Below are 23,587 nucleotides of genomic sequence, written 5' to 3' on the forward strand. Positions count from 1 at the left end.
TCTCAGTAGTAGCTTAAAAACTGGAATATTTTCAAGTCACTTGTTTGTCATCTTGCTGTACAGAGGCATTTGGGTCAGAATGTTATTGAGAACTTCTACCATTCTTTTATTTTTAAATCTACTGGTTAGATTTATTGTCCTGTAAAATATTCTTAAAGCTTATTTTGTTTGTAAACGTGCACCTTTTAGTGCCAATGTCCAGACAGTATTGTATACACTGGGAAGGTGAACAAAATTGATACAATAGTATATTTTCTACGCTGTTAATCTTACTATAAATATTTTTTCTACATAGATTCTATTTACAAAGTGACCATTTTAGTGTTAAAAGGGTAACCTTTTTCATTTGAATGTACTGCAGGCTTTATATCTGTAAGTCACGTGACAGCAAAAGGAATTTTATGTGCCTATGTATTTTTTGTACTGGCTTTAAATAAATACTTTTTTCCTGAAAGATTGTGACAATTTGTTTTTCTCTAATTCATCTAGTATTTTTAAGGCTGCCAGTTGAGTTGCTGAACTTCAGCATGGAGGAGAGAGTGTCACACACGTTAATACAGTGTGAGTCTCTGTGCCCTCTAGTGGCTGACCCACAGAAGAGATTGAGTTAGCTAAGCCTTATACCAGTGGTTCCCAAACTTTACCAACTTGTGAACCCCTTTCACTAAAATGTCAAGTCTCGTGAACCCCATCCTGTAAATGAATATTTTCAGGGATTTTCTCCTTTGCCTGAGTATAAATTATAAAAGCAGTGATCTTGGAAATATTAATTTTGTTTTTGACATGCTTATTACATACACATTATTTATGATTACAGTATTTTTATTACATTATGAAAATGGCAACACTCTTCCAAGATTTCACTTTCGTAGCTTGTATCACTTTGAATAAGCCTGTTATAGGACAAGGCTCCTATGTTTCATCAAAGAGTATCAGATGTGAAACAGCATGAAGGTATTTAAGAAGCCAACTCGGAGTTCCTCCTACACAAGCATTCAGCAGCATTTATGAGGTTTCTGTAGGATTATATAGTGTCATGTAGTTACTATAATGCTGTACTCTCCTCACTGCTCCTCCCATCCCAGTTCATGCTGTCTCACTACCAGAAGAGGACAGCATAAGTTACTGGTGGAGTTAAAAAGGCTGTCAGCTGTTCATTTACTACCACAGCCCAATAATCTTTGAGAGGAGAAGATGAATCCCTGAATCCAGGCAGCTGCTTACCAGAAGCAGTCACTTGCCTCAGCTATACTGAATGATTAGTTAAGTTCTCTGCTTGTCTTCTAAAGTTCATAGAATAGCTTTTATAGAACACTTTCAGTCACAAAGACAACATAAAAACACGTGTTACTTCAAACACCTGTGTAGTGCAATGTGCACACAACGGACCTACAATAACAAGAAGCAAAGCTGACCTAATTCAACTGAAACTGCAGGTGGGAATTATATGGGGAGAATTTTATTACCTCAATGGAAGGGGGCCAGCACACTGAACTTAACACCGCTACTCTTGCAAAATAATGTGGGAAAGCTAATGATAAAGTGGTTACAATCACTATTTTTTCATCACATTTGAAAGATCGCAGCACGGTGTCTCCCCACGGGGTCACTGGTTCATTGCTTCAGAGAAAAGTTTCACTTAAGGAATTGCCAGCACCCCTGCAGCAATCTCGTTTTCTTGGAGTCTCTTGCTATATGATTGATCTTGCTTCACTTGTGAGATCTGACATGATCAGTGCACCACTGGGACTCGGACCTTGGTTCTGTCCCACCTCTATCACTGACCTGCTCCATGAGCCAGGACAAGTCCCTTCACACTGTTGTGCCCCTATTTCCCATCTTGCACTTTGTCCAACTTACTGATCTAGAGTGTGAAATATTTGCAGTAGGGTTTCTTAAAATGTGTTTGAACAGGGTTTAGCACCATGAAGCCCTGTTCTTGGTGGGAGTCCCTAGTGCTACTCTAGTACAAATAATAAATAAGCATGTTGATTTTTAAATCTTTAAAAAAACAAACAAACCTTGAGTCACTAAGAAGCTACATACTGGTGCTCTGCTTACAAAACTGGACCCTGCAATGTTCCTCCCACCGATTTAACTCTCTCGCTCTGCTGCCATAATAAAACCACCTCAACGAGCCACATAGAGCTTTTTGCAACAAAGTTAGAGCGATGCAGTGTCAGTGTAGACGCTGCGCTTGCTTATGTCACCCTAAGTGGCCTTTAGGTGTCCCACAATGCCGACCATGACTACTCTGGCTAGCAGTTTCAACTCTGCTCCCTACAGTCAGGAACACAGGCATGAGCTCCTCCCCCTTTAAAGCACTGAGAAATTTTGAAATTCCACTTCATGTTTGCTCAGCATGGAGAGTTCACAGCAGCGCTGAAGACATGCACTTTTACAAGGAGCCGCACGCCATCCTCTGTGGCGACCTCACCTCCACCGCCAAGAGTCCCGTGGATACTTCGGGAGGACTGGAGGCAGTAGCCAGTAGAGTCAATCCCGAGGATGAAGTGGTGGATAAGGAGATTGAGTTGGAGGGGGAAGAGGTGGGACAGGCAACAGGGTCATTCAGTGGCATGGTGAACCACGACTTCTTTTTAACTCCCGAGGGGTCTAGCCAGTCCCAGTACTCCAGCTTTGGTGCCCCTGAAGGAGGAGAGGGGAGCTCCAGTAAGTACTTATTTTGCTTTGATACTAGTACACAGTAACATAGGTGTCCTTTATTTTGTTACATGGGGCACATGGGAGAAGGGACAGAAATAAACACTAGGTACTGTTTGCATCTGCTTCTCATTGCTGTGTAGCTACCTGTGGGGGCCTTGCGGAAAAGTTGGTTAATGCACACTGGGAATCTCCCAGGAATTATCTCGAGAGCGCTCTAGGAAATGTCCCTGCAGTTTCTCTGTTGAGGTACCTTAGGAGAGCTGCTTTGTTTCTTCCCGTGTTGCAGGAAACTTTGCCACACCAGTCAGCAATTACTCTGCAGGAACCAAAGCAGCACACAGGCAAGCAGCACACAGCCAGTCAGAAGTCACACGTATGTGGGAGATGGACCCTTGCATCCTGTTACCCTCATTAATGTGATAACAGCTTTCCCCACCTGTGGAAAATGGTGCCAGTATTCAGAATAATGTCCCTAGGCACTTGTAGTGATCCCGTTCTGAAACCACTCAGACCCTTTGTCCCATCTTGCACCTTCCTCCGGGCCACACTAACCATGGTTAGTGCTCTGGCCGTGCTATGTGCTTGCCAAGGAAAGTGAGGTGTATGTAACTTGTATGACTAAAGACTGAGTGCACTCACTGTACTGACACTGTGTATGGTTTCTTTTGCTTCTGCAGATGAGGGCCAGCTCCTGCACACCAGCGGAGTGCCTCTGCCAGATAAGGAAGTGAACGAGGAGTAAGGAGGACGTGTTTCAAGAAGTGCTGCAATCGTCTGATCATGCAGACATTAAACACAGAGTGTGGAGAGAGAAATTAAAAACTCAGAAAGGCCAGTCAGGAAAGGAGACGGGCAGAAGCAAATGATAAAACTTATGGAGGACCAAATAGAGATGCTCAGGTCCTGGATTGTGCTGCAGTTGGAACAGCAGGTTCTGTTTATAACTCATCACAAGACGGGAGAGTGGTGCAGGATCCATGCTTTCAGGCAGAGATGGCGGGTACATAGTTTACAGAGGCAGTTGAAAAATGCCACGAAATATAGTCAGAAGCTCATGGAATGATGAGACAGAGAAAACTGGATCATGGGGCGGTGAGCCCACCCCCCAATGTACTGCGATACATTCCCAGAACTCCTAGCAGCAGAAAGTGGGGATTTGCACAGTAGGATAGCTACCCATGGTGCACTGCTCTCTATCAGTGCTAGAGCACCAACTGTGGACATGCCCCACTGACACAAGGAGTGTTGTGTGAATATGCACAAGCAATGTAATTACAGTGGTTTATAATCAAGGATGTAACTTTAGTTGACTTAACTATGTAGTGTAGACATGGCTTAAGATTTTCGCAATGTATGGTATACCTCTATAACAGCCCAGCTGTAAATACTAGTCTGCTAGTCAATACACAAACTGCATTTAAAACTGGTGATTGACCTGAGGCTTATGTTTCTCTAAAGAACTAAACTGATGCTGTTTTAAAACGCCCTTTTTTCAGCCCAACTCTTAAGGAACAAATATCAGTAGAGATTGATAGCTGATCAGCAGCACAGCTAGTTAGCATTACAGCAATTTTTATGTAGGGAAATAGGCACCAATGGCCCTAGCATTAACACAAGCCATCAGGTTCATTCAAATTACACTCATTAATTTATTTTCTAAGCCCTCTGTACAGATCATAGTTAAAAGAACATGAATCAATTTCCATATTCCTTAGTGAAATGGGATGGAAGTCTGGAACCATGGGCTGAGACCAGGCAAGAAGCTTGCAGTGAAACAGGCAGAGTATGTGATCAAAATTCCATTTTATATCCAAGACCCCATGTCAGAGCAGAGCACTTCGCTCACACTCCAGGCCTCCCCATCTCAATCCCCACTTCTTCTTCCACCTTCCCATACAGTCACTCACCATCTTCCCTGCTGATTTCCCCCAGGGAACTTGGGGCCCATAATCAGGGAGGGCAGCCAATGCCTCTACACAGAGGCAACAGTGGTTGGCAGGGCTTTCCTAGCATGGCCATATTGGTCCTCCAAAGCCATGATCAGCAGCACTATGAGAACCCTTAATGTTCAGATAACTAAGTGCAGACACTGCTGCCTGGTGTTTCAAGGCAGGAGACAGACACTGGGCTCCTTGCACCTCAGGCCTCCCTCTCTGACCACCAGCTTCCAGAGTAGGCAGCCCTGTGGGGGGCTAGCTGGGTTCTAGGAGGTTTGGTAGGCATATTGTGGGGACTGAGTGAAGGTGAACATGAGGCCTGTGAAAGGGGAACTGCAGTTGAGCTGATAGCCTAGGATGAAGGTGGGAAAAGCAGTTCCTCTGGGCTAAGGCATCTGTACTTGATGTCTCCATCATGGAGGAAGGGGAATCTTGGTGGGGAGCCCTTAGTATGCCAATGCCTTGGTGCAGAGACCCTGCTCACCCCTGTGCTGCTGTATGGTAACCAAAGCTGAAGCAGCTCTCTGTGGAACCAAGGCCCCGAACCCCAGGTTCCCCTACACATAAACCTGTTCCTTCTCTGTCCCTCTGCACATCCCTCACTAAATCTCTCTCACCTCTCAAAGCCCCACCAACTTGTCTGCCCTTCCACATTTCTCTCAGAGCCCACCCCTCACAGCTCTCCTTGGCTCTCCACAGTCTCTGAAGGAACTAGTGAGTCAGGAAGGTAGGAGGCATTGAGAAAGAGAAGTAGCTGGACAGATTTGTTGGTTCACAGTGTAGCCCAATTAGATAATCACAAATTAGAGAAATAACGGAGTATGAGAGAAGTTTGGAGCTTGGTTATATAGCAGAAAATGAGAGGGGGGAAAAAGTAAAATTTGAGAAGGTACCTTTCTCAGCTGTTTCCTCTGCAACAATTAGGAAATACAAAGAAAATTCAGTTGTTCACAGTAGTTAGTCTAAAATTTGGAGACTAAACTCAATTAAACTGGAAAGTAGAGGGAATTTCACAATCTTCACTATGGAATCGCTACCAACTCCCCTGTAAGACAGGACTATACACTTGCATGTACTTCAGAAGCACAGCTATTCACTCAAAAGTTCTGCTCTGAATTTAAAAACTTCAATAACTGTATACAAAGACAATCCATTTAAAAAAATATTTTAATAAGCTTTTCCAGAATTGCAGACAGGGAATGGGGAAAGGACAAGGGAATTACTAACAGTGCAAAATTACTATGCGTGAAAAAATGTATAAAAACTAATTTGTAAATTTTTAATGTTTTTTTTTTTTTTTTTTTTTTCAAAATATCGCTTTAAATCCTTTATAAAGCCCAACAAAGGTTTGTTCTGTTGAACTGAAATTTTTGATTCAGACTGCACTCAAAGCACTTCATGAATGAGGACACCTGATCCAGCTGGATACATCATGACAGTGCTTGAAAAATATACTAAGTGTTACACGTAAGCTGCTGTCTTTTCAATGCAGTTTGGAAGCTGGTTCAAATATTCCTTGGTTCCAAACTGTGCTGACTATTTCTGAAATGAATCAAAGTTACTATATTACTAGAATTTTAAATAGTACTAGTAGTGCAATGATTTATCAAATTATAGTGGCTGCATTTTGAAGAACATGAACCAAATATTGTATAAAACACAATGCAAATTATAATTAAATACTTCTTTAAGAATAGCTGAGCATTACATATTCTATGATTATGGAATGTCAGATCTCTTTAGGCATACCATAAAAAGATTAAAAACAAATCAACATTTCTGAAAATGTACACAGTGCCATATTTTACACACAAGCCTGAGACAATTTACTTATAAACTCTCCTATAAAATGTTTTTGCAAGTATTTCCACTTGCAAACAAAAATGCATACAAATAATAAATTGAAAATAGGATTCTGATTAAAGATGTAAAGATTTTTAGAAGCACTGTACTACCTCCATTCTGAAACTTTCTAAATACCATCTTTGATATAAGACTTGATACTTTGGATTTCTGTTCAACCAAATTTAAAATTGACAATGACCTCCTCCTAAAATAATCACTCCACAAGATTAATGCAGGCCATACATTAAACACTCTCTTGATTATGTCTCTCTGTATAAACTGCTATCTAGTTTTAGTTAGATTAATGCCAATGCCCTAATGTCTGCTGAACTCGTTAAACAGATCTCCTAAAACATCTGAGAAAAATGGGCTAATTTCACACCCAGCCTAACTAATTACGTCAATGGAGTTACACCAGGTCTGAATTTGGCTCAGCGTATCTAACTCTGCCTCATGATCATTTGTGAAAAACAAAAACTGGTGGGAAGGGGGGGGGGGGAAGTTGTGTTTTTGTAAGTCAATGTGATAATCAAATTAGTTTGAAACCACGTGACCATAATTTTCAAAGTAAAGCCCTGAAGACGTATATAAACTTTTGAAGACCAGCAGAAATAACCAAGTTAAAAAAAAAAAAAAAAGCTAACAGTATATTTGTAAAACCACAGAAGTAGAAGACAACAGTTTATAAATTAGACAACCAGGGCAATGTTTCCTCTGGGTTTCTTTACACTCTTGTGTAGCTGTGGCTAAAAAGCACTGGTACTGTAAACTTTACACTTCACAGACATAACCTCCCACCTCAACAAAATTTCAAACATTTATTGGGAAAGCTAGAAAGAACAGATTTAGCATCCCCCTCCCTTGATAAGGGTTTTTCTTTCTAGCACCATCTCTTAAAATAGATACCAACACTTACAATCACCTCTTACATGTATATATGTTTACATACATGCTGTGCCAACTATGTACATAGATTCTGCTTCTGCACCTGCTGAAGTAGTCAATAATATGAATCCCAACAGTTCACAGAGATGCAAGATCAGGCCCACAGTAACCAGCTGTGCATTAAATTCCTAACTTATGCAACCAGAATCACTTGACTCATTTCCTACCCCTTCTGTGGTCACTGAAATGCACATGATTATTAAAAATCATCAATGAATAATCTAATACCTGAAGTTGGCTAACAAAGTTTAAACATATTTAAGGAATTGGCTGAAATTAAGCTTTGTCTTACCTCAAAAATAAAATTTGAAAATGTATAATAAAAGCAAGAAAGTCTGTGCAATAAAAGCATCATGCTTAACTCCAAAATTCTCAAAAATCACTATTTGTCCTTAGACAGAAATTTGAGAAGTCAGATTCTCATAATTATGTGACTGCTTTAACCATCCTAATTTTAATGGTTTACAGTTTTCTGAGAAGAAAACACGACTTGGTAATAACTACATAAACACTTAAAAATTTGTTTTTAGTTAGTTGTTTTTTTTTTTTTAAGAAACAGACTTTAATAAAATAAAATGAAGCTGACAGACTCAGATTATCTATTTTCTCATAAAAGTTTACCAATTGTACAAGTTAAGAAAATTATACAAGCTTTTGTTTTAAGAAAGGACAGCTCAATCAAGACATAAGTACTGTAAAAATCTTTCAAAGGCTACAAAGAAATCTGGAAAAATACAGAACGTATTTCTTTAGCCCAGATAAGAATATGGAAGACATCATTGATGTCAACAATTTTACATATACAAACCTGACTTGGTTTATTTTTTTAAAAACTTCTATATATAAAAATAATCGTGCTCATAACTTTCAGGATTCATAGGAGTTCCTTAATTGTATACCACTTCTCTTCATCTAGATTGAAAATTTAGACCTGCTTCTCCATTGTCTTGGAATTCTAAAATTTCACATTAACTACTTGTGACAATTTAAATTTGAATCAGCTCTCCTCTTTAAAAATATAATTTGTACAGCAGAACTATATCTACAAATAATTTGAAGAATGTGTATAATAGAAATTTCCTTAATAAATTAAGCAGGAAATGTGTTTACCATATAAACAAGTTTATGGATTCATTTCTCAAACACCTTAAAATACCTAAATGTTGCCAGAACAGTAATAGCCCGTAGTTCTGTGCAACAAAATATTCCAGTTCTGCATTTCAGGTCTGAAAAAACAGCAGAACTTCAGAGCCAACTAAAAGGTGTAAGAAAAATCTCAGATTGCTTCAAGGAGTTTGATTTTGTAAGGTAACCCATCAACCCTGAAAATTTTAGGCACCCCAGAATTTACTCCAAGGAATAAAATCAGTTCCCATATTCAATCATCCAAAGTCTCTAGTTCTTCAAACTTCCCATGTGATATTGCTTCTTGAAAATACTCTGAGGAACCTGGACTTTCTTTTCCATTGCTGTTGATTCTTCTCCTCTTTGCAGGTCTTTCATTTTTTTCTTCAAAATCATTTTCATTTCTTGCAGCTGAATGAGCAAGTTTAGGGTCAATGGAAAGGTTTTCAGTTTCATATCCATTTGTGTCCAGATCTGTGTGAGGTGTTTTCTTACCACCTGTAGGTCCATTCACATGCAATCCTTCAATTTTTACTTCATCTTTACTGGATATCTCACCTGGCCCATTAGTGGATACACCTGCATTACAGAAGAAATATGAACTAGACATTTAAGCAATTTCTATCAATACAATAGACCCTTAAGTCCATAAAACCAAAAAGCCAATCTTTGATACAAGTATCTTCATCATGTGACATCTCAAATTTATTGCCATTCCAATAGATCCATCCCTGAAGCTCTGGTAAGCTGTAGCTCATATACAGACACAACAACAACATCCTACAGAATACAGCAGGTACCACAGTTTTGCCGGATAATCAAACTACAGCTTTTACAGTCAATCTAGTTAGGATACATATGTCTAAGGTACCACCCATTTCTCAATACTATTATAAGAGTCATGCCTATATCAACCTGAGAAGCGTTACTGAATAGTTTTCCTCCAGGCTGCAGCACTCATTCTAAAGTGAAGAGAAACGTCTTAATCAAAACCCCAAATTGTTACTTGATCTAAATAGTATAAGATGAAAGCAACAAAAGGAAACTGATCCACCACAAAGATAGTGTCAAGTTTCTGTGTCTAAGCTACAGTGACTGACAGTTGAAAAAAAAAAAAAAAAAAAAAAAAAAATACTCCTAACCCTGCCTGGAGGTTTGATAGACTTTCAGGTCCATCTCACGTGCAATAAAGGAGCTGTTTCTTTTCCACAATCCTACTGTAATTTTCCTCTCTACACCTTAACATTACTTAGCAAGAGATGATTGATAGCTTTTGTTCTTTAACTTTCAAAGTTGCTTAATGCATTCTTTAAGGTATTAGATCATTTTAATCAAGGAGTATCAATGACAAATGTTTAAAATATTCTAATTAAAGTGTTCTTCTATGCTGAAGACTCCAAAGAGAAACTGCAGAATTGGAATTAATTTGCAAACTGGACACCATCAAATTAGACTTGAATAAAGACTGGGAGTGGATGGGTCATTACACAAAGTAAAAACTATTTCCCCATGCTATCTTTTTTCCCCCTAACGTTACTCACACCTTCTTGTCAACTGTTGGAAATGGGCAATCCTGATTATCACTACAAAAGTTTTTTTCCCTTTTGCTGATAATAGCCCACCTTAATTGATTACTCTCGTATAGTTGGCATGGCAACACCCATTTTTTCGCGCGCGCGCGTGTGTGTGTGTGTATATATATATTCCTACTGTATTTTCCACTGCATGCATCAGATGAAGTGGGTTTTAGCCCACGAAAGCTTATGCTCAAATAAATTTGTTAGTCTCTAAGGTGCCACAAGTACTCCTGGTTCCTTCTACCTCGAACGCGTCACCTGAAGCAAGCGCTGGAGAAGCATTAACATGTCTCATACTTAATTTTAAAGTCAATGGAACTATTCAGTTAAGCACCTGCACAGATGCAGGTAGGACTGAATATGAAAAGGCTAAAACACTTAAGAGGAAGAAAGTTAAACTTGCCAAACATTTTGTATTGAAATTTATGTGCAAGTATGGTCTTTTAGTTTTGTAACTTACCACTGATACCTTAGCCAGAACCCCTTGGAAATAAGATATTTCAAGGGTTCTCTCTATGCTCCTTAAAAAAAATTCTTTACACAACTTTTCAGCCTATTTCCAAGATTGCTATGATGTGGCAACTTCTTTTATAAGTGAGCAAGATGGGGGTGAAAAAACATCAGTGTTTACTTACCATTTTGATTACTGTTGCTAGTTGTGCTGTCCTCCCTCTCAGACTGGCTGGTGCTGCTGTTAGAGGTTGTAGGGGGAGGGGACGGAGCTCGACTGGAAGCTGCACTTTCACTTTCATCTAAAAGACGGTCCATGTAATCCCTAAAAATGAACACTACAGTCAGCACTGGCTTGGCTTTTTAGAAGTTTGGTGTGTGTGTGTGTGTGTGTGTATATATAATATATTGTGTGTACGCACTTTTTTATAACTGCTTCAAGTATTTAGATGGTACCTTATACAGTCAGTTAATGTTATAATCTCCTTATACTAATTTTGATCCTCCTGTTATTTGTCCATGGGAAATAAGGGGCCATGTATAATCTTGGCATGAAGGTTGTGTATACAGGGAGTCCCCGAAATGAGGGATAGCTCAGTGGTTTGAGCATTGGCCTGCTAAACCCAGGGTTGTGAGTTTAATCCTTGAGGGGGCCACTTAAGGATCTGGGGCAAAATCAGTACTTGGTCCTGCTAGTGAAGGCAGGGGGCTGGACTCAATGACCTTTCAGGGTCCCTTCCAGTTCTATGAGATAGGTATATCTCCATATATTACCAAAGAATGTGATGGGAGGCTGGCATATACTGAGGAATACAAGGAACTCTTGCGCTCAACATACAGAAGCAACAAAAAGTGTGACCATCTAGTCAAATACTGAAAATAGTTACCTGCAAACATTTAAATGTAAATAGACAGGCTTTGCCTGTGTGTGCATACTATTATTTGTTCTCTGAATATTCAAGAGAAAAGTTTATTAGTATGAATGTTTGCCAAAACAACAAATTTGAAGTAACTACTACAGAATACTTGCAGAAAGCCAAATCAAAATTTGTGATTGTGATGTGTTTGCATAAAACATCCACCAATGAATGTAGCTGTAGAAATTGTGATCTGTTCAGACAATGCACAACCAGAAAACAGGCTAAATTAAATTAATTGTTTAGTGTAAATGGTTAGCCTTAATACTAACAGGTGTTCTATTTTAGCAATTAAACTAAATGGAACTGATTGCATCTCTTCTCCTTTGGCCACTGTCCTGCTGGAAACCGAAATTATGGTAATCAAGTTCTTACTGCATTCATTACTCCATTTTAGAAGAGAGCAATATTAAGGAAAGACTATAAATCTGACATGTATGTAAGAAAAGATAGCACCGCTTACGTTACACCAGGATGGAGATTGTACTTCTTTTTCCCAAATCGGGTCTGCTGTGCAAAGAAGTCATACCGCTCTGATTTTTTCCACATGTAATAAAATGCTACACACTCGCCAACTGATCTTGTTCGTACCTGTGAAAAAGGTGCCACACAAAACATTGAAAATCCAAATGTATTTTTTGCTAGAGACCATGAGATACATTATACTTTGAGATTCTGCATCCCCAGAGCAGAGACTCAAAGCATACTATGAATTATTCCCTTAAGATTTTTCAGCTTTATATGATGAGTAACAGGGTGACAGGATAGAAGTATATAAAGTAATAAATGGTATAGAGAAAGTAGATGGAGAACATTTGTTCTCCTTGTCTCCGAACAAGAACAAGGAGATGTTCGATGAAATTCACACAATGTATAATTAAAAACCATGTAACTTACTGACACAAGAATTTGCTGCGGCCAAGAAATTAACATGATTCACAATGGAATTGGACATTGATATGGATCTCAAAAATACCCAGATTGTTGTAATTCATGACAAAAGTTTTGGAAAGGATATTTAAACCACATGTTTCGGGGTTTAAGCCCATCTCTAACTATTAGACATTAGGATGAGAGCATTAGGATGGGGGTGTGGAAAGCAGATTATCCCAATCTGCCTATAGGAGGGATTTTACACTTTCCTTAGCAGTATCTGGTGCTGGCCACTGTCAGACAGGATACTGAATCGCCAAGTATGGTAATTCTTATATAGATGTGATGTACCTTTTTAGCGTAATTCAGAAATATTCTGGAAGTTACTTTTCCAGATAAAGCTAAATGCCAAATCCTGATTTTGATCAATTAAAAAGGAGCAAGTTAAACAGGGAAGGTGGGCTTCCCAAGCACATGCCTTTTTTCCAAACATTAATTCACAATGGCAGAAAATTTCTGTGCATGTCCATATCCACACATTTCAATGACTAGTTTAGCTCAAGAAAACACAAGGGGCATGGGTTCAGGTGAAAATGGACACACCACGAGCAAAATCATGGCATACTACCAGTCATGCAACTATCATGCAAATACAGCCTAAGTATCTAGGTGGGAAACAAATATTTAATAATGGGCTCTTCAATCTACCAGAGAAAGGTATAACATGATTCAGTGGCTGGAAGCTGAAGCTAAACAAATTCAGACCAGAAATAAGGTGTACATTTTTGACAGTGAGGGTAATTAACCATTGGAACAGTTTACCAAGGGTCGTGGTGGATTTTCCATCATTAACAATTTTGATATCAAGATTGGATGTTTTTCTAAAAGATACCCCTCTAGGAATTATTTTGGGGAAGTTCCATGGCCTGTGATATACAAGAAGTCAGATTAGATGATCAAAACGGTCCCTTCTGGCCTTGGCATCTAATTCAAACAGTGGAGTACTTTATTGCAGTACTGAGCTGGAATAAGTCTGGTGGTGACAGGAGGTGTGTGCAGCAGGAAGAGCACTCTAGTGACCAAGGGAAGCATTGGGAACATGCTAACACAGAGGATGCCTCAAGCCTTGACTATTAAAGGCAATGATTTGTGAAGCAGGTTTCATGCCACTAGGTATGGCAGAGGGAACAACTTTTAGGAACCTGGAGCAGATGATGTAATATATCAAATGCTCATTTGACTTCACATTATACACCAGCTGAGGATCTGCCCTAGAGACTGCAGGTGAGGTGGGCAAAAACATATAATGGAAAACTGTAGAAAGCAGATTCTGAAGTTCCCCTTTTATGGGTTTTACATATGCTCTGAGACACCTCTGGATAAAAAGCAAAAACACCATTGTGCCAGTATTCCTGCAGATTGCAATATGAATTTTTGTTGCTTACTAGAGGGAGACTCCACCTAGATTTTATTTCCCAGTGGGTTCTGAAAAAAAGCTTTCATTAACCTCTAACTTACACTTGCCCAGGGCTCTGAACAAAGCATACAGTCAAATCTTGAACTCAACTCCAAAATGTCCAAGTAGTCAATCAGTGGAGAAACTCAAGAATTATTACAATATGAAAATTCCTACTAACATTCCTGTAACAACCTTGGTTGCAGCATTTCCAAAGATACCTACCACCCTCTACGGAATCTTTAAGTTTATTTAACAAGATTATAATACATTCTGACCAGTTAAGCATTAGGTGATATTGATGATAAACTCCTTTTTGTAAACAGACCCATTTGAGGCCTTGCACAATGAAAACACTCCATACAATGCCAGCTAACCAGAACACCCTCCTGTGATAGACCAAGTGACAGAAGGATATGTATAGTACAGTGACTAGAAAAAAAACTGATTTGGAAGGAAGTCAAAAGATATTTAATATCTTTTCAGCTACAAAAAAAAAAGTAGGAAAATAACTACTTAAAAAATCATCCTTACCTTGTTTGCCTGAATCAAATGAAAATCTTTTCCATAGGCCTTCAGTCCTTGTTCAAAATTCCTACATTCTTCCTCTGTCCAAACAGCTAACTCTTCTGAAATAAGAAACACAATACAGAAAACATACTTTAAAGTGACAGCATAATGATAACAAATGGAAACTCAAGATTCTGATACAAGAAACACTCTGTATTTAAGTTTCTTAAAGACTCAAAAGGGGAGCAGGCAGGGAGTACTAACAGATGAGTGCATAAAGAAAAACAGAAAGAACTAATACTGAGTAAAAAGTTAAATGAATGAAGAGGAAACAACAACAGACAGAAGGATACAAAGGAAAGATCTGTACAAGGACAGAAAGTGCACAATGCAGCCAAAGCACCTTCTATATATTTAGGTTAGTTTATTAAAGTTTGGAATTTTTCTGTCAACAAATAAGATTTAGAGGCCTAATCTCTTTTTACTTTGAATTCTTGTGTATTTCACACACATTAACTTTAGTGAATTTTATAAAAGTCTAGAGGCATGAATATAGGAGAATAAGCCCCCTACAATTCCTACTTTAGGTGGGTGCATTAAAATTCTAAAAAGTTACAAAGTAATGAATAAAAATGTCAAGTTTCTATTCATAAACCCTCTTATTGTTTGTTATTGCCTAGGTACTTATATATTCATACTATGCCCATCACTTCGTCCTCCAAAATCTCATTTTGGCACTCAACTTTTAGAAGCACAACATCAAGCTCATCCCTATATGGCTGCATTAGAAGTGAACTCTGAATGCGGGGTCAGAGTTCATTAATTCCTGGATTTGAGGAAGAGCGATACTAGTGCTACACAATGCCGATGTGAAATCCTACTGTAATCGGAGGTATCTGACAGCAGCAATCAATGCCCAAATTTTAATGATTTTGCCAAATTAAAGGAGGCATGGGATTAAAAACAAAAAAACCCACAAGTACATTTAAAATTTGATGTATTCTTACCTCTGGCTGCTTTCACATTAAATCTTAATCTTCTCAATGATTCTTCTGTATCAAAATTGCACTTAACCAATTCATACAATGCCTAGAAAGGTGAAAAACTACACATTTAATATGCATAACTCCATATACTACTGAATTTGCGTATTGCTACAGTGGTGCAATTATCAATTACTTATTCTGAAAAGTCTAATTTCTCTAAAAATCCAGGAGAAGAAACTGTTTTTAAAACAGCAATATAAGTCTACAGAAGACTTACAGATAACTTTTAGGTTATACACCTCCTGGATAGCATATGTATAATACACACTTTTCCCTTCTTCATTTCTTGTTCTAAAATATTGTATTATATAGTGTTATGTACTGTAAAAATAGTTTCCTTTCTCTACCCTAATTTATAGGACAAATTTTTATAACTGATTCCCTAAGATGCAGAAGTGTGACAATAGGTATAGCCTATGCCCATTCTGTGGCGAGACTCAAATGAAATTCTGATATCCCAGTACATGTGCACATATGGTTAGTTACACGAAGAGTAACCAACTTGGGCTCGCAATTTTGTTTTACCATACATCCTAAAGCTTAGGAAATCTGCAGGACTGGTGATCTTGTGCTTTAAGGAATTTATGCATATTTCTTCACAGGTCCAGTCCCCCCAAAAGATGCAAATTAACAGGATTTACATTGTTCTGACTTGAGAATTGGACACGTGCACACATCAAAGGGCTCATCAATGCACACATTTGTCAAGTCCATGTTCTTTTGTTCGGGGCAGGAGCAGAATTTGGTTTTAGTTAGTAAAGTGCTATAAAATCTTTAAACAGGAAGATAGAGACCATTTTATTGCAGATAAAAATGTTTCTTAATGCACTTAATTTTAAAACTGAATATGCATTGTGTTAGTGATTTGGGTTCTTAAACATTTGCTTTTGTTGGGGACAAGAGAAAAAAGAAGCAATCTCAAATCAGACTTTGAGGTCTGAGGGCAGCAAATGCGATAATTACAATGCAAATAACACACTATGGTCACTATAAATTCTAATATGTACCTGTTCATTGTCTTTAATATGTGATCCTTCAGGAATTGCCTCTAGTCCTTTCTCATCTCCTGTTCGCCTGGAGGCTTCATTGAGGAATTCAATCACTTTATCTTCTGTTAAATAATCAGGATTCCACAGCAGCTGGTCATCATTTTCATACACTAAATTAAGAAAAACAGAAACATAAGTGAAGCATATTCTGTAAGACTCCAACTTCTACTCAGCCTCAAAGAATTGCTAGTTTAGAACACAAGAAGATTCAAAATTACGAACATGATTAATGGGACAATCTAATTGGCCAGAGGACTGAGCATTATATTCATTTGAAATGTATGGTACTCTTCCAAATGGTTTCTATGGTTCACTGTTAACTATGTTAGATCATGTACATACACACAGACTACAATGCAGTGCTGCAAATACATTGTGCATCTAATCAGATCCCCACGCATACACATCTGTGGAACAAAAGATCCCTCCCCATCCTCTGCCCTTGAAACTACAAAAATCACAAGATGGCAGAACGGTTTCAATCAGTGAGTCAACTATCCCTCCAAACTGCCTTCACCTAACCTCCAAAACAAGACCTTGTGAGTAACTCATCTTACTTTGCTGGAAAAGATCTATTAGAGATAAGATTAGAAAACTGATCACTCCAGCTTCCTTAGAACATTTGGTTCAATCACACAAACTGAGGGATGTGTGAACTACTACATGTGAAGTCTTAGCCACCATGGTTCATGAAAACCAGCAAAAAGCATCCAGGCCCACTACTGACTGAGAACACCTTTGCCTACCACTCTAAGTCAAAATGCCTCTTGAAAGCAGCATCTGATGTCAGAAACCTTGCCAGCTCAGCAGACCATCAACCCACCATTGCCCAGATGACAGGAACAGAGAGAAACATGTGAGTGAAAACTCAAGGAAGCCAAAGATACTGATAAAAATAAATATTTTGAGAAGATAGCTGAGACACTGGCCTCAATGAAGTCTCAAACGTTTTCTCAATGATAGAGGCTGAAAAACAACTGCCTTTACGCATTATGGATAGGTCTGATTAAGAAAAAAGTAACAGCAGTTAAATCAAGGAATGGTGGTGAACAAAATTTGTTATGGATTTAGTACATTTCTTAATTTTGTAACCGACACCATGATGAGTGTATTAGAAGTTGCTAGACACACAAAGAATGACTACCACATCAATGGATGATACCAAAATCTGAACCCCATCTATCCTCTATGTTAAATCCTGTAAGTTTTCCCTCTGAGTAGCATCTCAAGGGATTGTTTCAGTCGGCCCCTCTTGCGTGTTCCTCCAACTGCCAGGCGGCATGCCTGCCATGGAAGATGCTCTGGCTTAATTCTTAACAAATCTCAAGTATTTCCACCTTCTCTTCTGGGTAACTTAAGCAATAAAGGGTTGTTGAACTCCAACAAATCTGGGCATCTGTTACTACTTTGTTCCATTTAATACCCAGTATTTTTCTAAGACATATGCTTTCAAAGGCAATTAGGTGTCTGTCTACATGTTTGGTAGATTCCCAGCTTTTACATCCATATGATAACATGGAAAGAACTCTAGAAAGTAGGGCAGAGTAAGGGCATAGACCAGTGGTTCTCAACCTATTTACCACTGTGGGCCACATATGCAGCTCTCTTTAGTGTGGATGCGGCCCAAACACATATACACACTACCTGTATGGCCCTTAGGATGTCATATGGGTTGCAGCTGTGTGCAGGCTGAGAACCACTGGTATAGACAGAATTCTGTAATAAATGGGGTGTAGATCTAATCCACTTGCTATCTTCGGGGAGAACTGACTGTTTCATAGGACTTGTCTACAGTGTTTTAAGTGTAGTGCTTCAAAGAAGATGCTACCTACACTGATAGGAGGGCTTCTCGCATCAGCATAGGTAATCCATGTCCCAAGAGAGATGGTAGCTAAGTCAAAAGAAGAATTCTCTGGTCAACTCAGCACTGTCTACACTGGGGGTTAAGTCAGTTTTAACTGCATCATTCAGGGGTATGGATTTTTTACACCCCTGTGCGATGTAGTTATACCAACCTAATTTCCTAGTGTAGACCAGGTCCTAGAATTATCCCTATATTCTAAAAATAGCCTATATGTTCTTCAGAACTTAGTTCTGCCCACATATTAACAACGTGCCCTCTTAACAGCAACGCATTGTTAAAATTCACTTTTCTGTCACGTCAGAAACATCAAACGGGTCTGAGCATATCCTTCACAACTTGAAGGTCCTCAGCAATGATATATTGGGAGCCCTTTTTGTCTTTTCTGTCAGTTAGTCTAACAATGAAGTCTCAAATCAAACAGCCATATTATCTTAGCCAGCTCAGTAATTTGCTATGGACATCTGAAGAGTAGCATTTTCTTCCCCAAGGGTTTAGGAGCTTTTGCACCTTTGTCCTTGGCAGTGGACCAATGACGAGTAGTCTTCTTCAAGAGGAGTAAAGAAGTTCAGCGTGTAGATGAGAAGCGTAGTCGGGAAAGTAACAAATACTTTCCTGATGTCTTGTATTTTCTAAATGGACAACCTACCCTAAATTCTCAATTACTGAGGGACAATCTTCACTCATTGCTATATTTGCTTTCCACAACCAACTCTCCGTATAACTTTTCATGAGTGATGTACCCAAATACTTGGATGCTAATATCTAAACTGTATTCTTTAATGTAATTCACCTAAATTTGGGTTATTGCCAATTATGCACTATATGTATCTTATGAATTTAAAAACAAATTTTGTATTTGTGGATAATTAAGCATTATACCCAGATGTACAGAGACTCTTTTCTTAACCTGTGTATTATATAATTTTTTAACGTTCGCTTTAATAAAAATTTTAAATCTTCTCAAGTTCCCTCAGAGACCCGAGTCAGATCTTTCACTGAATCAATTTTCCTGGTGCCAAGGGATCCGACACCAACATACTCTGCTCTTCCATTGTCCAGGCACCCAAGAGTGAAACATGAGAGAAACACCAGACACCAAAACACAATTGGAAGTACACTGATCATGGTGTTAGGTAAACTCACCAACCTCATGTCTTCATTACTTATTTGTCCTGGGCTCTGCTCAGGGCAAAAGTGCTTGCCTTTTGGGACACAGATTCAGAGTCCCTAGATATAAACTCTTTCAATTAACAACACAGCAGTCACTAAACTTGGATTGGGATATCCACAGAGAAGAGAGTGAGTGACAGTGAGTGTGAGAGTGAGCATGTAGATGAGGCATCACAGAATGGAAATCCATACAGGCAGAGTTCAAAGAATAAATTATACCAAAACTGCATTTGTTATGAAATCTTCATGGAAACGGAGTATGTCATTAAGCTACTATGTTCGGCCAAGTGCTAAATTTCCTAGATGGTCACAATAATGTAATTCTACCCCAAAATTAGAATGTTTATATTAGCAGTGCATTATAAGTTATACTTTAAGAACAAGATCTCATCAGCTGAGAGCCAAAGGATATGATTGCACGTTGTCAGCCTAATTTATTTTCCCATTGTAAATGTCAACACTAGTCCGATTTGAGGCCGGTGAATAAAGGTTTCATCCAAAAATACAGTGGGTGGGGAAGGAAAAAGTACAGAACAAAAATTATACCAGCACTAGTGTAACAACAATTTAGTGAAACTTTAACTCCACTCCCCCACCAAAACAGTCTGTGTCCATGACACACATTTTCAGTTCTCAAACCAGTGATTGGATGCAAGGCCATGAAAAGCTGGTTTTTGTAGGCTTCTGCAGTAAAAAAACAGCTATATAGTTTTATTATAGAAGGCCACAAGTCATTTACAGTACAGTAAATCAATAAGAATGGATGAATCAGCAGCAAATTACAAGTATACCTTGTTGACTTTCAGAGAAATACAGAGTTCAAGCTCTATGTTAAGATACCTACCAGATAAAGAAAGTAACACCAAAAGTAGTTTCTCCACAGCTAATAGCACATACTTTATCTTTTAGTGCATTAATATTTAAAATAGATTTATTCCTCCCAATGACATTTTTTAACAGCAAAAGCAACTAAATTTTTTGGACTTTGATCTCTTTTTAATTTTTTTTAATTCAAGCAAAGAAAAATCTGCCATTTCAATTAATAGCTTAATTTTTTCTAAGATGTCTTGTCTGAAATCCTCCCTCAAACTTTAGTACAGAAACTTGAACAAATCATTTCAGAAATGTTGACAGCATCAAAGCTCACCTTTCTCATTCTCCTTGTATTTGCATATGCCAGCTGGAATTTCAGCTTGAAACATAGAACCCACCATGATTTCCTGTTTAAAAAAAAAAAATTATACATATAATGCATTTGACAGTCTTATTTGTTTTCTATAGAATGACGGAGTGACAATATCCCTTTAAGCACTAAAAAGTCTTGCCACCAATAACGTACAAAATATGTGACAAAAACTAATAGGAATTAAAAAACAATATGGAAATTTACTTTGTCTATGAGGCTTTGAGAGAGTGTTAAAAGAAACATACATTAACACTAAAGCTGTTCATTTTTAATTGTTGGGAAGAGCAGGAGTGGAAGCAGATAATTTATAAAGCTCAAAGTCATCATGAGTTAAAACTTAAACTTCAACCCTTTTCCTCTATTTTGGGAATTAAAAACCCTTCACATCATGCAGAAAATGTATTATGGTTATTTACTTTATGTGGCATATTGGCAGAGGAAAAAGAAAACTAAATACACAGTCTTTTACATCTACTTATTGAGATTAAAAACAATTACATGTACTTCATATAATGCTTGAGTTGTATTAAAGCACCCCATCTGTATTGATAATTAGAACAAAGATAGCAATTACTTCAGTGTGATTTCTCACTTAAATCACAGAATTTATTTCACTAAATGAAGTTACATTCTCCTGATCGGTCAGATGGAGACTGATGGATATAGAGCTGCTCTGCGATAATGTATGAATACTATATGTGACATGGTTATCGGGATTTCACAGTATGAATATGTTGGTTTAGTTTAATAACAAGCTGCTGGAAAACACAAGCAGAAAGTGAAACAATAGCTCAAGATACACTACTTCTCAGTAAACATTTCAGCATGGTTAAAACACAAGGCCTGAGCTATAACTGAAGATCCTACCTCCAGGTTACAGTCAAAGTTACAGAGACACAGCTAGGGGCCAGCAGATCAAAGAGACTACAATACTGTGTCCAGAGATCAGGGAAGTTGTTGCCAAGAAGCTGTTTGGACTGACACCCCTCTCTACCCCCCACGGGACATCCGAAGAGGTAGGCTTCCCTGGATCACCATCACCGATGGTAGATCTTTAAGTAAGAAACATGCATGTAGACTTTTAAAATCCTTCCTCTCGTGTTATGCTTTATTCCTACTGCTAAGATTAAACACTTCGGTTTGAGAAGACTGATCACTGGTAAAAAGGAACCAAACTGCAAAAGAACTGCAGGTGTCAAACCCAGTCAGACATACTGGGCTAAGCACAGCTGATACTATAGCCCAAGTCTTGGCCTAGGAGTGGGAGAATTGTGTGATTTCACCCCTGGAAAAGTAAAGGCAAAAGGCCTGACACCTGAAGGGATGCATTCAGAGATGCAGCTAGTCCTGTAACTCACAGAGGGTTTTGAGGGGAACCCCTAAGCAGAGGCTCTGGATTCCAGGCAAGGAAGTCAGAATGGGGGAATCTAAAAGACGGAGGCTACGCCTATGCAAAGCAGTCCTTGTCCCTGAAGGGAGTGGAAATAACCACGAACTTCAGAAAATAGACAGTGAAGAGAAAGCAAAGTTTAAAAGGCTTAACTTGGCAGTATTTGTATTTTGCCTGCAAAAGTATTATGGAATTATTTATTGAAAACAAGCTAAAGATGACAACCTGGTCGTTTTAGTTAAGTCAGACAATCTTTTCCACTTTCTGGATAAACTCAAAATTAGCAAAAAGGAGCCTGTTTACAGGAATTAATTCCAGTGAACTCTTATTTCCTGTCTCCTTCTGCTGATAGGATACAATGCCTACTTATGCCTGGAACAATCAACAGTACACTATATTTAATAACACATTTAATACAGATATATCCTTAATAGCAAGTCCTCAAAGGTTTACCTTTTTCCAGTCTTCTGAAGGAATATAATCTTCATCTTCCTCAGATTCTTCTTCTATTTCACTGTCTAAAGAAATTTTTCAGACATTATTTACATGGGAAGTACTACCATAAATCCTGTTCAGGCCAACATTATATGCCAGTAAAGTATGTCTTGAGACAGACTGCTCAAAGCCATTGCGGCTGGCTATTTGGATCTTGAGCTGTGACGTCACAACCACCTTTCTGTGAATTAACATATGGCTGGGATCTCAGTGAGGAGCAAAACAGGAGACCACCACAACTTGGTCTGTCTTCCAGTTGAAAGGCATCCCATTGTGCCTTAGAAGAAAAAGAACAGCTAATGTGCTTACCCAGAGTGGTTAAATATCCTGTTAATTGGAAAGACAGCGATCAGGAAGAAGGTTGTAAGTTTTTAAGATGCAAATAAGTGAACAGTATCTATTTTTGGGCCTCAGCATAAGACTTAATTCCCCTTCATCCAACTCTACCTGTATAGACAGACAATTGATCAGGTACAGTTTTCTGCAGGCATGCCAGTATCTTCAATGATTGCACTGAAACATAGGTTCTCCTTACTTTCAACATAACTGGCAAGCTGCTAGGCTAGTCACTCCCATTTCATTTCAGATCCTGTATCCATCACTGGCTTTTCTCATCCTTACAGCAACACTGCCACTACTGCCAGCCTCTGTTGAACTGTTTGTACACTAGAGCACAACATGTGGGTCACTCCAAATCTAGCTGTTACATACTCGGGCACAATGACATTTAAAAGTGCTGGACTTCACAGTGCACTCAGCTCAGCTAGCCACGAGTAGCGCATTGAGAAAGCATATTCCTTAATACCTGTGACATTTGGTACTTGCATTTGCTATACTGAATTTAACATTTTGGGGTCCTTAAGTCAGGATGTCTCTCTCTAAGGAATGTTGGATAAGAGTCTGTATTAGGGACTATCATTTGCATGGTGTTGAAAGTAGCCACATTAATGTCAGCACGTGAGGATCAGGTAGTAGAAAGACAGACCCTTTTATTAAATGCAAATTAGCATTCTGTTAAACACTGGCAGAGGAACCAAGGACATCTGTGTTACATAAACATTAAAAGCAGAATGTTACTTAGATTG

The 23,587-nt window shown here is 38.5% G+C and overlaps 1 protein-coding gene across 4 annotated transcripts in view; it reads right to left on the bottom strand.

Annotated features, from left to right (window-relative positions):
• Positions 1-5,753: 5,753 nt before the first annotated feature.
• The window catches only part of MIER1 (MIER1 transcriptional regulator), a 61,248-nt gene continuing 43,414 nt past the window's right edge, over positions 5,754-23,587 (bottom strand). For all 4 annotated transcript variants that reach the window (XM_034778534.1, XM_034778533.1, XM_034778535.1 and 1 more), the window contains exons 6-13: positions 22,461-22,525; positions 20,579-20,651; positions 16,356-16,507; positions 15,310-15,391; positions 14,327-14,421; positions 11,927-12,054; positions 10,732-10,871; positions 5,754-9,098 (exon numbers count right to left, since the gene is read on the bottom strand). In XM_034778534.1, coding sequence (XP_034634425.1) covers positions 8,773-9,098; positions 10,732-10,871; positions 11,927-12,054; positions 14,327-14,421; positions 15,310-15,391; positions 16,356-16,507; positions 20,579-20,651; positions 22,461-22,525 — 1,061 coding nt within the window. In that variant the 3' untranslated portion in view covers positions 5,754-8,772. The remainder of the gene's footprint in view (positions 9,099-10,731; positions 10,872-11,926; positions 12,055-14,326; positions 14,422-15,309; positions 15,392-16,355; positions 16,508-20,578; positions 20,652-22,460; positions 22,526-23,587) is intronic.

This window comes from Trachemys scripta, chromosome 8, assembly GCF_013100865.1.
Source record: "Trachemys scripta elegans isolate TJP31775 chromosome 8, CAS_Tse_1.0, whole genome shotgun sequence".
Lineage (NCBI taxonomy): Eukaryota > Metazoa > Chordata > Testudines > Emydidae > Trachemys > Trachemys scripta.